Source organism: Salvia miltiorrhiza, chromosome 1 (genome assembly GCF_028751815.1).
Source record: "Salvia miltiorrhiza cultivar Shanhuang (shh) chromosome 1, IMPLAD_Smil_shh, whole genome shotgun sequence".
Lineage (NCBI taxonomy): Eukaryota > Viridiplantae > Streptophyta > Magnoliopsida > Lamiales > Lamiaceae > Salvia > Salvia miltiorrhiza.
In genome coordinates, this window is record NC_080387.1 from 59183373 (window position 1) to 59201135 (window position 17763).

General features: G+C 35.6%; 1 protein-coding gene across 1 annotated transcript; it reads left to right on the forward strand.

Moving 5' to 3' along the window:
• The first annotated feature begins 12536 nt into the window (after positions 1-12536).
• LOC130999236 (ent-8-alpha-hydroxylabd-13-en-15-yl diphosphate synthase CPS4, chloroplastic-like) lies at positions 12537-17730 on the forward strand. The gene is given in 15 exon segments (XM_057924748.1): positions 12537-12776; positions 12850-12927; positions 13185-13267; positions 13374-13665; positions 15003-15398; positions 15466-15586; positions 15729-15841; positions 15944-16170; positions 16245-16360; positions 16444-16542; positions 16612-16712; positions 16715-16850; positions 16949-17042; positions 17131-17319; positions 17393-17730. Coding segments are annotated over 15 exon segments (2388 nt in total). The 5' UTR covers positions 12537-12667; the 3' UTR covers positions 17627-17730.
• Positions 17731-17763: the final 33 nt, after the last annotated feature.

Sequence of the window (17763 nt, forward strand, 5' to 3'; positions counted from 1 at the left end):
TGTCATTTTGTATATCAATCTTGCCACTTCCATTTATAGTAGTAGGATCCACAAACTTCACTTACAACAATAGTGGAACCCAAAATTCACTCACAATAATATCCACTATTATCAATTACCATCCATCATTTTCTTAAATCTCTTGTCGTCCACAAAATGACAACGATATTGTGGTCAGATAGAGTGTTTTATAAGTTATCATTAATTTTTTAGTAATTTTGTCATATATATATATATATATATAATTAAAATTGGTAAAATTCATAATATCCCTTAATTTACTCATTTCTCTCTCCTCTCTCCTCTCTCTATCTCCCGTCACCCCTCACCTCTCTCCTCTCTCTCTCTCGTCCCCTCTCTCTCTCTCTCTCTCTCTCTCACTCTCTTAAAATCAAAATACATAATTAAGTTCATAAAACTATATCTAAAAGTTCGTAAAACTGTATTTGCAAGTTCATAAAACTATATCTGCAAGTTCAATTCTACTCTCCCATCTACCTCTTTCTCTCTCACGATTTTCCCCCATTAAACACCAGAAAACTTCAACACTATTCAAGACAAATTCAACACAAGTTCAATACCACAAATTCAAAAGTTCACAGAATTATACGTATAAGTTCAATAAAATTATTTACAAAATCTGCCGCCCCCTTCTTCTTCTCCGGCGAATGTTCAATGCACGGAGAAGGGGGCGGCGGCCGAAGTTCAGAAGGCGGCGGTGGTGGCTGAACTTGAGGGCGTTCGAATGCGGCGGTGGCTGAACTTGATGGGGTTCGAAGGCTGCAGTGGCTCTGAACTTGAGGGCGGCGGTGGCTTTGAACTTGTGGGCTGAACTTGAGGCGTTCGAAGGCGGCGGTGGTGGCTGAACTTGGAGAGAGATAGGGAAAAAGGGACTGGAGAGAGAGAGAGGAGAGAGGAGAGAGGGAAGTGGGAAAAAAGTGACGGAAGAGAGAGAGATGAGAGAGGAGAGAGGAGAGAGGGAAGTGAGTAATTTAAGGGATCTTACCAATTTTATTTTCAAAAATTATTATATTAATTATATTAGCTTTTAATCTCAGCCCTTGATTAATATCGATCTAACGAACGAGATTATGACTCTAGACTTTGCAAATATTTATGTTCTTGTTGAACTCTCCCCTATATATATATATATATATATATATATAGAGAGAGAGAGAGAGAGAGAGAAAAGTTAAACAGAGAATGCTAAATATTTAGAGAATAGAGAATTCGTGAAATAAAAACGAACAGATCTACAATTTTTACGAACAAATCAATGTACCGCATGAACAACAATTTGCCCCGGGTTCGAATCCTGCTGGTGGCGAGTTTTTCTCTTTTTTCACTAAATACGTCTGTTCGTTAATTATGTTGATATGTTCGTAAAATGTATAGACTTGTTCAAAATGAAATATATAATAATTCTCTGTTTAACTTGACCATATATATATATATATATATATATAGGAATGAGATCATATAGATCCCAATGCTTATAATAGATCCCTAGATCCAAATCTTGACCACACATTTATGACATGTGGCGCATCAAGATGGTGACACGTGGCAAGGATTCCAAGGCAAAATCTGGAGGGGTAAAATTGGAATGTAATTTTCGGATTTAATAATTAAAAAATATATATATTTTTTTAGATTTTCTCAAAATAGATATATTTTAGATGCATACAGTTTCACACAAAGATGCATAAAGTTTTCACATGAAATGCATAACTTTGAACAGAAAAATGCATTTAATTTTTCCAGTTTTGGTATTTTCACCACCCCACCCCATACCACCCCCCAATCCAGCCCACACCACCCCCCAACCCTCCCCATTACCACCCCCCAAAAATAGGCATGTTTCACATGCATATAAAATCAAACAAAAATGCATAAAGTTTTCACATAAAATGCATTAAACTATACAAAAAATGCATTTCATTTTAATAAATCTGGTAGTTTCGCCACCCCACCCCAGCCCCTGCCCCCTGCCTCCCCACCCCACCCACCCCCCCAACCCCCACCCCCCCCCAAATTTTTTTTTTTTTCAAAAACTGATTTTCTAATTGCTGGCCCACCCCCACCCCCACCCCCCACCGACCCACCCCCACCCCCACCCCCCACCGACCCACCCCCCCACCCCCCCCTCCCAAATTTTTTTTTTTTTTCAAAAACTGATTTTCTAATTGCTGGCCCACCCCCACCCCCCACCGACCCACCCCCACCCCCACCCCCCCACCCCCCCCCCCAAATTTTTTTTTATTTTTTTATTTTTTTAAAAACTGATTTTCAAAAAAAAAAAAATTTTTTTGGGGGGGTGGGTGGGTGGGGGGGTCAGTGGTCAGAAAATCAATTTTTGAGAAAATAAAAAAATTTAAAAAAAATTTTTTTTTTGGGGGGGGGGGGTGGGGGGGTGGGTGGGTGGGGGGTGGGGGTGGGGGTAGGGGTGGGTCAGTGGTCAGAAAATCAGTTTTTAAAAAAATAAATTTTTTTTTTTTTTTGGGGGGGGGTGGGTGGGGGGGTAGGGGGTGGGTGGGGGTGGGGTTCTGGGGTGGGGTGGGGTTCTGGGGTGTGGGGGGTGGGGTTGGGGTGGGGTGAAATCTTATGCATATTTATATGAAACTTTATGCATTTTTATATGAAAGTTCATGCAATCTCGTATGAAACTTTATGCGTCTAAAATATACCTATTTTGAGAAAATATATATTTTTTTTTTTTTGAATTTCGAAAATTACATTCCAATTTTACCCCTCTCCAGATTTTGCCTTGAAATGCCTTGCCACGTGTCACCATCTTGATGCGCCACATGTCATAAATGTGTGGTCTAGATTTGGATCTACGGATCTATTATAAGCATAGGGATCCACCGGAACCCAACCCTATATATATATATATATATATATATATATATATATATATATATATATATATATATAGGGGAGGACTACAGTAAAAACACTTCTTAAAATATAAATATAAACGTTTTTTAATGTACGAATTTTATCCAACGGGGTTACGAATTCATCCAAAAGCGTTACGAATCAACTGTAGATCTTGATGATCTAAGGGCTGAAAATCATCTATATTTTATACACTTAAGAGTGTTTTTATTCTAGCCCTCCCCTATATATATATATATATATATAGGGTGTAGTTCTAGGGAGAACTACATTATTTGTGAGAATGTGAGAACCATCAAATCTAATGCATTCACTGTAAAAAATAATGCATTCGCTGTTAAAATTAATGCACTCAAAAAAATATAAAAAATTGCTACCTTCAGGATTCGAACTCAGGATCTGCATTCATCCAACAAGATGATGCATCCACCGTAGATCTTGATGATCGAATGGCTGAAAATGGTTCTCCGTTCTTTTTTTATTTATTGTCTTTCCTGGACCTCTCCCTATATATATTTGTATGTGTAGATAATTTATTTCAATCAGTACGATATACCGGTCGTTGTCATTTATTTCAATCGATATAGTGTACCGACTTTTTTGATATATATCAGTACTGCGATATATATTGAAACAATGGTATATATCGGTATATTATGGTATGAGGAAAATTGATATCGTTGTTGTATCGAAATTTTTTGGTACGGTACAATAAAGTATCAAAATTTTGGTATATTCAATATATTTTTGATACAATAAGTGCAGTATATCCATTTTTTGACATTTTGATCCATTCTTCTATCTGTGGGAATCGGAACCACAATCTCATAGTTAAAAGACACGTAATCTACCTACTAAATTGGACGGTCGACTCGCATTTATTCAAACTTATACCTACGATCTCACGATTAATAGACACGTAGTCTACCAAATTAATTAGACGGTCTACTAGTAATTAGTCGCATTTATTCAAACTTATACCTACATCCGTCCGCATGTACATGATGATTGGGCGTATTTTATACGCATATTTTGAGTGTTTTTGGTGAATTTTAATGCATATTTCCTACTTATTATTATCTTTTGAAGTTAATTGTGGAACTAATTAATATTTTTAGTGATTTTTGATAGGTTTTGCAGAAAAAATTCAGTTTTGAAAGATTTTGGAAGTAAAGAATTCGTAAAAGAAAAGTTGATCTGCGCGTATACCGTGCGGTGTGCCCATACCGCCTGAATATCCGAACTGAATTGATTGTTCGTTGAAGTGGCGAGAAGAGTGATTACGTAGCTGCCTACTTTGACTTTTATTGGGCTTATCTATTTTGTTTTGGGCCTATGCGCCTATTTTATGTCCTTTTAGATTAGATTAGGTTTCTTTATTATTAATGCTATATATATTAGCATTAGTTGTTTTTTAAAGAAAACACATTCCACGCCATTTTTTTAGGGGACAACAGCCTGGCGCAAGTTTGGAGCAATTTAGTTTTATTTCTTTCATCTGTTCTTCGCAATTTATTCTTTATTTTTTTCTTTCTTTTATTTTCTTATGAGTTATAGTTAATTTCTTTTATTCCAACAACGATTAGGAAAGCACTAGCAAGATTATTATGTGAGATTTAATTTGTTCTTATACTTTATTTTATGCTTGTATCTGTGATTCTCCGTGTTTATTGTCATTAATTGTTTTAATCCATTAGGTAGTGCGCAATATTTAGTGGGTTAGAATTAATTATACAGTCAATTAAATCGGCCATACGTAATCGTGGTTTAGGTTTGATTAGTGGTAAATTGACACATCAGGGTCAAGGGAAAAGCAGTCTTAATTCAATAATCCTGCGTCAGAGTTTATTGGTTTTGAATCGAGTTTCTCTAGATCTTAATGTTGTCGGCTCATTAAACCTATAGAGCGTCTCTTACGGTTGTCAGTCGATTATGGTAGTAATTAGTGAAGCGTCTTCCTAATTACCGAATAATTAAGGAGAAATAAGATCACGTCAGAAGCGTCTTTGGTGGTTATAACCGGTTTGCTTGCATGGATTAAAGTTATATTTGCATCAATGATCAGAATAATTAAGCTAGGGTGGACTTAATTGATTGCTGGAAATTCTTTATTAATTGTTTGAATTTTATTTATTTATTTCTATTTCAGTATTTTCATATTTTCCCCATAATTTCGTTTCTTGAGTTTCCTTGCAGGTTGAATTTTAGGAGAATTCTCGCCGATCCCTTGGGATACGATTTTGCTTACTGCTGTCTACGCAGTATGGGCATACCGGCTGACTGCTGGATATTTTTGGTGTAAAACGACGCACCAAATTTTGGCGCCGTTGCCGGGGATCGATTTTTAAGTAGTAATTTTCCTATTTTTTCAATTTGCTTATTTTATTTTATTTATTTTTGTTTGTTATTGATCTTAAGCTGAAGTTGAGATGTCTGAAGATGGGGACGATGACCGTGATGATACTCTGCCACCACCACCATTGATAAGAGAGTTGGGCCGCCACAGGAGAAATCATCCTCTATGCATTGTGTTGCCCACAATTAATCAAAATGCTGAAATCAAGCCCGATTTCATTCAAGTGCTACCCAAGTTTGGTGATCTACCTGGAGAGAGTGCACACAAGCATCTGTCTGAATTTGATTTAGTTTGCACTACGTTACGTCCTCAAGGTTTTACAGAAGATCATTTAAGATTACTAACTTTTCCTCATACATTGCAGGGTAGAGCTCGAGATTGGTTGCTTGATCTATCGTCTGGCTCAATCAGAACTTGGAACGACTTAGAGGAGCAGTTCTTGCGTAAATTCTTTCCAGAATCAAAGGCTGCAAATCTAAGAATAGCTATTAGTAGCATCAAGCAAAGGCAACAAGAGTGTTTGTCTGATTATTGGGAGAGATTCCAACAATTATGTCATAGATGTTCCTAACCACGGATTTTCTGATTATCAGTTGTTCATTAATTATTTTTATCGTGGTATGTCTTCTTTTGACAGGAGGATTGTTGATGCTGCTTGTGGAGGAAGTTTGACCAACAAGACCTTAGATGAAGCAAAACAATTGATTTTTAACCAGGGGACTTAGCCCACTGGCCACCGGGTCCTCACTTAAGTGAAGTGACCCGGGTTCGATCCCTCTTGGGAGCGAATTGGAGATTGGAGATATAAGGTGGATTTTGGTGAATGGAGAGATAAGGTGGTTCTTGGAGTGGTTGGGGAACTAATTACTAACATCTAACATGACTTTGTCCGATCAAAAAAAAAAACAATTGATTTTTGATATGGTCTCCAATGGTCAACAATATGAGGATGAGGATGATGATAGGTACAGGCCGGTCAATAGAGCAGAAGATGCATGTGTGAATGAGAAACTCGATTCTCTAACTTCCTTAGTTAGAGGCTTTGTTGGAGCTCAAATTCAGAAGGATAATCATCCAAATTTCAGCTGGAATCATTCGCCTGAATTTTTCACCAGTGCACAGCCGCAGGCTGGACAATATGCCCATACCGACTGCCCAGAGCCCAGTATGAGTGATATTCTTAAAAGTCTGGAACAGAGTAGTCAGATTATTAATAATCTAGTACAAAGTCAGCAAGCTTTCCAGCAAGAGACGCAGGCTGCGTTGGGTAGTATGGGCACACAGATCACTCAACTCACCACTCAAGTGAACAAGTTGCAAGCCAATCATGGAAAACTTCCATCTCAAGAAGTACATCCCAAGGAATATGTTTATGCTGTGAATTTCATGAGTGGGGAAGATTTCTTTGATCCAAAACCCATAGAAGATGAAAAGGAGAAAGAAGAGCAAGAAAGTGCGCAAAATGATGAAGTTGTCGAAGAGGCACAACAATATGAAAATCTCTCTTCTTCCGATGTAAGTGTTGAATCTAAAATTTCTAATTCTAAAACATTAATTCCTTTCGTTTTTCCTTTCAGGTTGAACCAAAATAAGGAAAAAGAATGTGGCAGAGAGATTCTGGAAATATTCACGATGAATAAAGAATTACCAGAATGTTATGATGAGATTCAAGGGTGTAAAGTGAAGTTGAACCCCACCAATGCAGTTCTCAGTTGGCCTCTGTCGTGCAGTATGCCCATAGCGGAAATTGAAACCGCCAAAGCGGAAATTGAAACCACTTGATGATTGATGCAGTTTCAGGGAAGTTTTTTTTTAGTTTTCTTTCGTTTTTATTTTATTTTAGTTTTTTTCCTTTTCTTTTATGCTTTCTTTGTTTTGTGTCTTTGTTCTTAGTTTTTCTCCATACAATGAGGACATTGTGTTGTCTAAGTGTGGGGGAGTTTTTATGTCTTTTGTCTTGAGTTTATGTGCTCGTTTTGTTTTGGGTGTCTTTTGTGTCTGTTGGTCCATGGCAACATATCATACTAGCATTTGGATTTGTTAGGATGAGCATATTGATATGGATTGTATGGTTGTTTTCTTGGATGATATGAAAATGTGTTGAAACCCATATGTGTTTGAGGATGACGAATGTGCAAATTGATCAATTTTGTTGAAAACCACTCATATAGTGAGGATTGAGCCTTTTGAGCAATAACTTGAATGCTCCTTGCTTGTTCTTTGATGAGTGTTATGCATGCTTGACTTCTTGATATTCGGTTTGCCATGTTGTTATAATCAATTTTTTTTGGAATTGGACTCATTTGTGAAGATGATTTAGGCATTAGGAATAAACCTCATTGGCCTTAAAAAATTCCTACCTTTCAATATCCATTAGTGAGCCATTTTGAAGCCTTGACCCTTTTTATTGTTATATATGATTGAAGCTTCGAAAATTTTAGCCATTAGCCTTCTTTTAGCCTTGTTTTGTCCCTTTCCAACATGATGCAAGTGGTTTTGTTTTGTGATATTACTTTGTTGGGAGAATAAGGTTGATTGAAATAAGATGCATTGGTTAGAATGATTGAGGATTGAAATTAACAATAAGTGGTTGTTGGTTGTTTAAGCATGAGGTGATGTTATGATGTTAGTTCCAAAAAAAAAAAGGAAAAAAAAATGTGAAAGTACCATTTGCAAAAGAAAAAGGAAGATGTGGAGAAGAAAATGTTGGAGTTTGAATGCTTATGTATTGGGAATAAGGATTAATTTTATTGAGTTTGATTTTGGGATTCAAATGTGGTGAACTACTTGCATTTTGTTGGTTTTATTAGCCTTATTTATCCACTTTTGTTATCCTACCTATGCACCTAAGCCCCATTACAACCTTGTGGAAAGACCTATTGATTCATGGATGAGTTCAGTTTTCAAATTAGAGATATTGACATGGTGGCAAACTTATAATGGATAGAGTCGAGTTGCATGTGTGTGAATTTACCTTGCCTTTTGATATTGAGAGATTTGAGAGAACTTGGTGAGACTGGATTGAGTTGCACACTTTTGATTCGAATGAAGGGTGAATGCACATGATTGTTGATTCCAAGAATGGTTTGAGGAAAATGATGATTGTATCTTATCCTAACTTTGAGATTTGCTTGTTGTGATTGTTGCCATGGCTAATCGTTGTTAGTTGAGTCTTGTCTTGTTTTGTTTTGAGTCTTGAGTTTTGTTTTTCACTTTGTTTTGTTTTTCTTATGCTCGAGGGCGAGCATTATCTAAGTGTGGGGGAGTTTGATTGGGCGTATTTTATACGCATATTTTGAGTGTTTTTGGTGGATTTTAATGCATATTTCCTACTTATTATTATCTTTTGAAGTTAATTGTGGAACTAATTAATATTTTTAGTGATTTTTGATAGGTTTTGCAGAAAAAGTTCAGTTTTGAAAGATTTTGGAAGTAAAGAATTCGTAAAAGAAAAGTTGATCTGCGCGTATACCGTGCGGTGTGCCCATACCTAGGGATGTCAATCGGGCCAGCCCATCGAATTTTCGGGCTAGTCCTATCGGGTTCCGGGTTAGTCGGGTGCGGGCTAATCGGGTTGGAGATTTTTTCGGGTTGTAAATCTTCAACCCTAACCCTAAACTTTCGGGTTTCGGGCTAGCTCATCGGGCTAATCAGGTTAAAGGCGTAAAAATAAAATTATCATTTGTATTTTATTATTCCTAATGATCTAATGTATAATGTATAAAATATACATAGATATTAAAGATATAAATTATATAGCAAAGCATGAAATGCAAAAATATAAGATATTCAAGATTACATAAACAAAATTATATTAAAATGAGATAGTAAAATTTAACATGTATCAATGCACTAGAATCAATCTGGATTATTACTGAATAATTAGTGGATTTGCCATGCACGTCTCATTGACAGAAAAAAAAAATTGGTATCACTTTAAAATGAGATACTAATAATTAATTTCTAACTAATGAGATACTAATAATCAATTTCTACAAAAAATCCGTAATTAATTTCACTTTTTTTTAATGAGATTGCACACACACGCATATATATTCTAACTAATTAATTTCACTTTTTTTTAACGAGGCTACATATATATATATATATATATATATATATATATATATATATATATATATATAAACAAATACCATAGATCTAAACATAGCAGAAGCTGTAACTGGATGCATCAGTCACAATTCCGTCAGCCCACCGGGTCAGCCCATCGGGTTTTCGGGCTAGCCCTATCGGGTTCCGGGTTAGTCGGGTGCGGGCTAATCGGGCTGGAGGTTTTTTCGGGTTGCGATTTTACAACCCTAACCCTCTAATTTTATCGGGTTATTTGGGTCGGCCCACGGGTTTCGGACTGCATTGACATCCCTACCCATACCGCCTGAATATCCGAACTGAATTGATTGTTCGTTGAAGTGGCGAGAAGAGTGATTACGTAGCTGCCTACTTTGACTTTTATTGGATTTATCTATTTTATTTTGGGCCTATGCGCCTATTTTATGTCCTTTTAGATTAGATTAGGTTTCTTTATTATTAATGCTATATATATTAGCATTAGTTGTTTTTTAAAGAAGACACATTCACGCCATTTTTTTAGGGGACAACAGCCTGGCGCAAGTTTGGAGCAATTTAGTTTTATTTCTTTCATCTGTTCTTCGCAATTTATTCTTTATTTTTTTCTTTCTTTTATTTTGTTATGAGTTATAGTTAATTTCTTTTATTCCAGCAACGATTAGGAAAGCACTAGCAAGATTATTATGTGAGATCTAAGTTGTTCTTATACTTTATTTTATGCTTGTATCTGTGATTCTCCGTGTTTATCGTCATTAATTGTTTTAATCCATTAGGTAGTGCGCAATATTTAGTGGGTTAGAATTAATTATACAGCCAATTGAATCGGCCATACGTAATCGTGGTTTAGGTTTGATTAGTGGTAAATTGACACATCAGGGTCAAAGGGAAAAGCAGTCTTAATTCAATAATCCTGCGTCAGAGTTTATTGGTTTTGAATCCGGTTTCTCTAGATCTTAATGCTGTCGGCTCATTAAACCTATAGAGCGTCTCTTACGGTTGTCAGTCGATTAGGGTAGTAATTAGTGAAGCGTCTTCCTAATTACTGAATAATTAAGGAGAAATAAGATCACGTCAGAAGCGTCTTCGGTGGTTATAACTGGTTTGCTTGCATATATTAAAGTTATATTTGCATCAATGATCAGAATAATTAAGCTAGGGTGGACTTAATTGATTGCTGAAAATTCTTTATTAATTGTTTGAATTTTATTTATTTATTTCTATTTCAGTATTTTCATATTTTCCCCATAATTTCGTTTCTTGAGTTTCCTTGCAGGTTGAATTTTAGGAGAATTCTCGTCGATTCCTTGGGAGACGATTTTGCTTACTGCTGTCTGCGCAATATGGGCATACCGGCTGACTGCCGGATATTTTTGGTGTAAAACGACGCACCACATGACTTTTAAAAGGACAAATTATTTTAATTTACACATGAGATTGTACTTTATATCACACGTGATGAATAGGTTTTGGTGGTTATTGTACTTTATATCACACGTAATTTATATCACACATTAAATCTTTTGACAAATTGGGCTTCAAGACATTAATTAGTTCGAAGAAACTAAGGCCTGACATTTTATTATATAAAAATGTTCTTTCTATTGTTGTGCCACAATAACCTAATTTCAACATAAGTATTAAGTACATGAACCCCAATTTTATATAAGAACCTCGAATTTTACGTAAATGAAAATACTGGATTCTACTAATATAACAAATGAATTGATACCTAAATTAATATAAATATATTGTTACCTATAGGATATATTTGTCAGATAAATCATAATCTTCGATCCTATTTGCAATTTTGATTTGACTTTTAAAACATTGTAAATATATATATATATAAGTAGTTATTGATAAATTGGACGTTAAATTTCATTGTGGTAAGCAAATACTGGATGTCAACGTAACTCAAATAACAAAATAACAAAATATTCTGCTCGCATCAATACTATCAGAGGACGTTTACTTTGCATAATTGATTAATATGTAGAATTGAATATTTTTATCCTCAAAAATAGGATATCTTCAATCCCATCTTTTTCATGGGATAAGAATAAAGCAAAACTAGTTTGAATGATAAAAATAATCAAGGACCTTAGGATATCCCAAGATTTCAATCCATCAAAATAAATAAAGGATTAACCTTACTATTTTTTTTCTATCAAGTCTAATCTTCCAAAGTAAACGCTCCCTCAATACACAGCACAACCATTGATTTTTCGAATCAATGGCTCAAACGGCGAATATTTGAATTATAGATGGAGAAAAAATTCGAAGCAATTTCGGTTCAAAATATATATAGGGTGTGTTCACTTGGATTGATGGGAAAAAGAGAGATATATAGCAAAAATTTATGTCTTTAAATGTCTCCTTTCTTATCCCACATTTTACACAAAAGAGAAGTTCACTATTTTTACTTCCTTATTTTCACTTCAAGGAGAGATAATATTATCATGCCAAAATGGAGGGATAACCTTGAAGTGAAAATAAGGAAGAAAAAATGGTGAACTTCTTTTTTTGTGTAAAATGTGGGATAAGAAAAGAGACATTTAAAAATATAAATTTTTATTATCCCTCATTTTTCCATCCATCAAAGTGAACGCACCCATATTGTATAAAATAGATATTTATTCGCAACGTTTTAGAAGCCATATATATATGTGACCAGGGAGAGGTTCAAATAAGAACCACTAAATAAAATTAAAACAGAGAACCATTTTAAGTCATTCGATCATCAAGATCTACGGTGGATGCATCATCTTGGTGGATGAATGCAGATCCTGGGTTCGAATCCTGAAGGGAGCAAAAAATTTATTATTTTCGGATGTATTAAATTTAATAGCGAATGCATTAATTTATATAGTAGATGCATTGATTTTAATGGTTCTTATATTCTCACGATAAGTGTGGTTCTCACTATATAACCGCACCCTATGTGACCACATGTCAAGATTTTTAAATATAAAAACCATCCCTATTTTTCTTTTTTTAAGCAATGAAAACCATCCCTATTAATAATGAAATAATGTAATGAGAACTTAGAGGGTGTTTGACTAAGCTTATTTTAAAGAGCTTATAAGTTCTTGGAGCTTATAAGATGTTTCAATAACTTATAAGATGTAGTTTTTTAATAACTTATAAATTGTCATAGTGTTTGGATAATTGAGTTTATAAACTAAAGAGATAATTTTGAATCATATTTAGGCACACTTTGAAGGAGCTTATAATTAAGCTGTTTTAAAGAGCTGATAAGCTCAGGCAAACACCCTAATATCCCACCGAAATCACCTATAAATAAACGTAGCCCTATCTTCCATGCAACCCATCTCTTGTCCATATTATTTCTCTAAAATCAGTATTAGTATTGAATCAGACATGTCATTTGCGTCCAACGCCACCGGATTCCGCATTCCGCTAACAACCTGTATCATATACTCTCTATCTCTTGTTGCATTCCTTATTTGGCGGTTGCTAACAACGGAAGTTAATTGGTGCAGGTGTTTATCCCTCCCCCATTCTGCGATTCAATGCAAAGGTTGGGAGTGGAAGTAGTTATGGTACCACAGAGGCACAGAGTAATATCATATCTATATTTACTTAATACAACCATTTTATCTATATTTATATGTTCTTCTACTTACAATATTATCTTTTATTCTTTGCAAATACAACATTCAAAATTAGTGGAATATTCTAATTCAAAAAAAAAAAAGTTAAAATGTGATATATGTTGTAGTTACAGCCCTGGCATGTAATATTTAAATTTATGATCACTCAAAAAAAGTGAAGGCATATAAAGATCGAAGTTAAATATAAATAATTAATACTATAGGAAACATGAAATGCGTAGATGGGATTGGCAGAAGTCGGGTAGTCGCAGTTGCAGCATCAGGTCGAACTTGGGACTCAAATCCAGTGAGTTTTAGATGATTTATGTAATGTAGATATCAACTTTTATTTGAGAATTACATCTAAAACAACCAGATTCTTAATCTTATCCAAACACTATATGTATGAAAAGGAGGTTGAATCGGAGAAGATGAAGGAAATGATTAGGTGGATGTTCCGAGACATGGACGACGGCGAGGTAAGCGTGTCAGCTTACGACACAGCATGGGTGGCGCTGGTGGAAGACATCGGTGGCAGCGGCGGGCCACAGTTTCCGACGAGCCTAGACTGGATTTCGGATAACCAGTTGGACGATGGGTCGTGGGGAGATCGCAAATTTGTTCTCTACGACCGAATACTCAATACTTTAGCATGTGTAGTCGCACTCACCACTTGGAAACTTCATCCTCACAAATGCGAAAAAGGTTATATCCCTTTTTATCATTTCAACACAAATAATCCTTCACCATCATCTCATTTTACTATTTATGCAAAACCACTTGCAAACCTCTGTTTATGTAAGTAGAAATCAAGTAATTAAATTTAAGGCCCATGAGACAATGAAAATCACTTGATCATGAATAATTCATCACACCTAATTTCCTCTGAGTTTGATCGGTTATGGAAGAGAAACTACTTAATCACTTGATTTTTCGACTTTTGGACGAATAGACTCAACAATTTAAGCTTTCAAAATATCAGTGTATGCTGTTGTTATTTAATGTTTTTATTTAATTTATCTTCATCTAAAGAGTTGAGTTTAAATTTAAAATTCATTAATTATAGTGGACCTGTTTTAATATGATTTAATTAATTATTCTAGCTCAAAGCTCAAACTACCAGGGGCATTTAATTAGAGCATCCACATTGGTTGAGTTAATTCATCATATTCTGAGTCCACTTATGAGTTATGTGTTGCATTGAACTGGCTCATTATGTCGATTTATATGAATTACTTTTGATTTTTGAAATTTGAGTTAATTTAAATTATTAAAATTTAAAATACATAAGATTAAATTACATAAATTAAAATTACATAATTTAAAAAATGAAAATCAATCATTCTCGACTCCCCTTCGTGCTAGAATTTCAATCACCGGTTGCACATGTATTTCTTGTTGCTCCGATGTCATTTTCGACGTATTCATGAAAATAATTTTCATATACATTGCCTCGCGCTTGAGTCGATTCTTCTCCTGGATAGCCTCTTGCGGGTTGTTGGGATCTATTTGTGAGAAAAACTTTAGAGAGAATAGATGAAATTAAGAAGAAAAGTTAGATTTTTTGATGTGAAAATTGTGTTGGATTAATAGGTATTTGTAGAAGAAAAAAATAGCTAAAGACCCGTTTGTAACCGTTGGCAACAGATTTTCAATTTTTTTTAATGGGGCGTGTGTAATACACGCATTAAAAATTTTGGCCGTTGAGCTTGACTCGTCCGAATGAGTCAAGGCTCGAGTCACCCTCATTTGATCGGCTGACTCATCAGTTTGGCTAACTCAAGCCAATCGCATGAGTCAGTCGATGCGGATGCTCTTACTTTGAGTGATAAAATAGATTGATAAAATATAAAATTGAATATTTGAATAATAAGGTGGTCAAACAAGTTCGAAATTAATCAAATTTGAATGATAGTAGTTTGAATTGTTTGGTTTGATAATGTGAATCAAGTTTTATTTATTTTAGTTATACATATTATTTAGAATTATTATTAATCAAACCCACTGAAATAATAATTTTAACTTCCTCACTGCATGTACAGGGCTAAAGTTTATTAGGGAGAATATTGAGAAACTTGATAACGAAGATGAGGAGCTGATGCTTGTAGGATTCGAAGTCGCATTGCCATCACTCATTGATTTAGCCAAAAAGCTTGGAATAGAAATCTCAGATGATTCTCCATGCATCAAAAATATTTATGCAAAGAGAGATTCAAAACTTAAAGAGATACCAATGGATTTACTGCACAAAGAGCCCACATCACTGCTCTTCAGCTTGGAAGGCATGGAAGGCCTTGACTGGGAAAAACTATTGACTTTACGATCCGAGGGTTCGTTTCTTTCGTCGCCGTCGTCCACCGCCTACGCTCTCCAACACACCAAGGATGAGTTATGCCTCGACTATCTGCTCAAGCCTGTCAACAAATTCAACGGCGGAGGTACTCTTTTATACCATCATTTTCTCTTCCATTTTTCTTTTATCTGATTAATACATATACATTTTAGTTCCAAGCACATACCCTGTCGATATGTTTGAGCATCTCTGGGCTGTAGATCGCTTGCAGAGGTTAGGAATTTCTAGGTATTTTCAGGTTGAAATTGGAGAATGCCTCGACTATGTTTACAGGTAACACTATTATAATCAATGAATGACAATTTTTTTTTAATTTATATTTTCCGATATTTGCTTGATATATCACCAATTTGGAAATACAAACTATGGCATTATATCCATATCTAGTAATTTGATATGAATGAGATACTTTCAGATACTGGACAAATGAAGGAATTTCGTGGGCAAGATATACAAATATCAAGGATAGTGATGACACCTCCATGGGATTCAGGCTTTTAAGGCTGCACGGCTACGATATTTCTATAGGTACACATACAATACAATGTTCCATCTCCTATCTATATAAATACTAACATTTGTATGTTGTGTATGAACTCTCTCTCTCTCTCTCTGAATGAATTTAAACAGATGCTTTCAAAGCATTCGAGAAAGGTGGAGAATTCTGGTGTATGGCAGGGCAGATGGGGCACGCTGTTACAGGAGTATACAACTTGTACAGAGCTTCTCAGCTCATGTTCCCTCAAGAACACATACTCCTCGACGCCAGAAACTTCTCAGCCAACTTCTTGCATCATAAAAGACTTACTAATGCTATAGTAGACAAATGGATCATTTCCAAAGACCTTCCTGCCGAGGTACTCATAGTTCTACTCTATGTCATCACTTCATCTATATCTAATTCTCAAAAGCTGGTGATGAGGAGTAATAGGTGGGATATGCATTGGATGTGCCGTTCTACGCCAGTCTACCACGACTGGAAGCACGATTCTTCCTAGAACAATATGGGGGTGATGATGATGTTTGGATTGGAAAGACTTTGTACAGGTAATTAATTTATTCTCCATCCTTTCATTTCACAAGACTCTGTCCACTCATGGAATACTAATCATCTTGTTATTCATTCACAGGATGTTATATGTCAACTCCAACACATACCTTGAGCTGGCAAAATTAGACTACAAACATTGCCAGTCTGTACATCAGTTAGAGTGGAAGAGCATGCAAAAGTAAGCTCACATTTTGGACTAATCAAAATGTAATAAATCCCTAAATTAATCCTTCTTTCATGGTTGTAGATGGTATACCGATTGCAATCTAGGGGAGTTTGGGTTGAGCGAAAGAAGCCTTCTCCTAGCTTACTACATAGCAGCCTCTACTGCATTCGAGCCAGAAAATCAGGTGAGCGGCTGGCTTGGGCTACAACAATAATTTTAGTCGAGACAATCGCATCCCAACAACTCTCCAATGAACAAAAGAGAGAGTTTGTCAATGAATTTGAAAACGGCAGCACCATCAATAACCGAAATGGAGGAAGGTGGGAACATGTCTCTCAACTTAATTTTCATACATGCAACTAAACTTTCACGAATACTTTCAAAATAATAGAAAATACCTATATATATCAATTAACAGATATAAGCCGAGAAGCAGATTGGTCGACGTTCTAATCAACGCTATAACACTGGTAGCACAAGGCAGAGGCATAAGTCAACAGTTGTCTAATGCGGTAACTCCACAACTTACATACCAATCAAAATTATGTTCCATATCAAAATAGAATTTAAATTTATTTGCACCCTACATAATATACTCAGTGGCAAAAATGGCTAAAGACATGGGAAGGAGGAGGTCACCAGGGAGAAGCAGAAGCACGGCTTCTTATACACACGCTACATTTGAGCTCCGGATTAGACGAATCATCATTTTCCCATCCAAAATATCAGCAGCTCTTGGAGGTGACCAGCAAAGTATGCCACCAACTTCGCCTATTCCAGAATCGAAAGGTTAGACACTTCAAATTACTCAAGATTTCCCTCTGAGCAATTTTACTAAAATAATACATCCCCATCCAAGCAGGTGTATGATGCCCAAGGGTGTACAAGTCGATTGGTAACTGGGACAACTTTTCAAACAGAAGCAGGCATGCAAGAACTAGTGAAATTAGTTTTCCCCAAAACCTCGGACGATATGACTTCTGCTACCAAGCAAAGCTTTTTTAATATTGCTAGAAGTTTCTATTACACTGCCTATTGTCATGAAGGCGCTATAGACTCCCACATAGACAAAGTATTGTTTGAAAAAATAGTCTAGCTTCCCAGGAGAGTGACCCGAACAAATCCTGTGAATGATGACCTAAAACAAGATTGCAAAGCCAATCAATAATGAACTATTTAGTTCTCTGGAGTTTCTATGGACATTGTCACCTACCCCATTACGTACTTCAAATT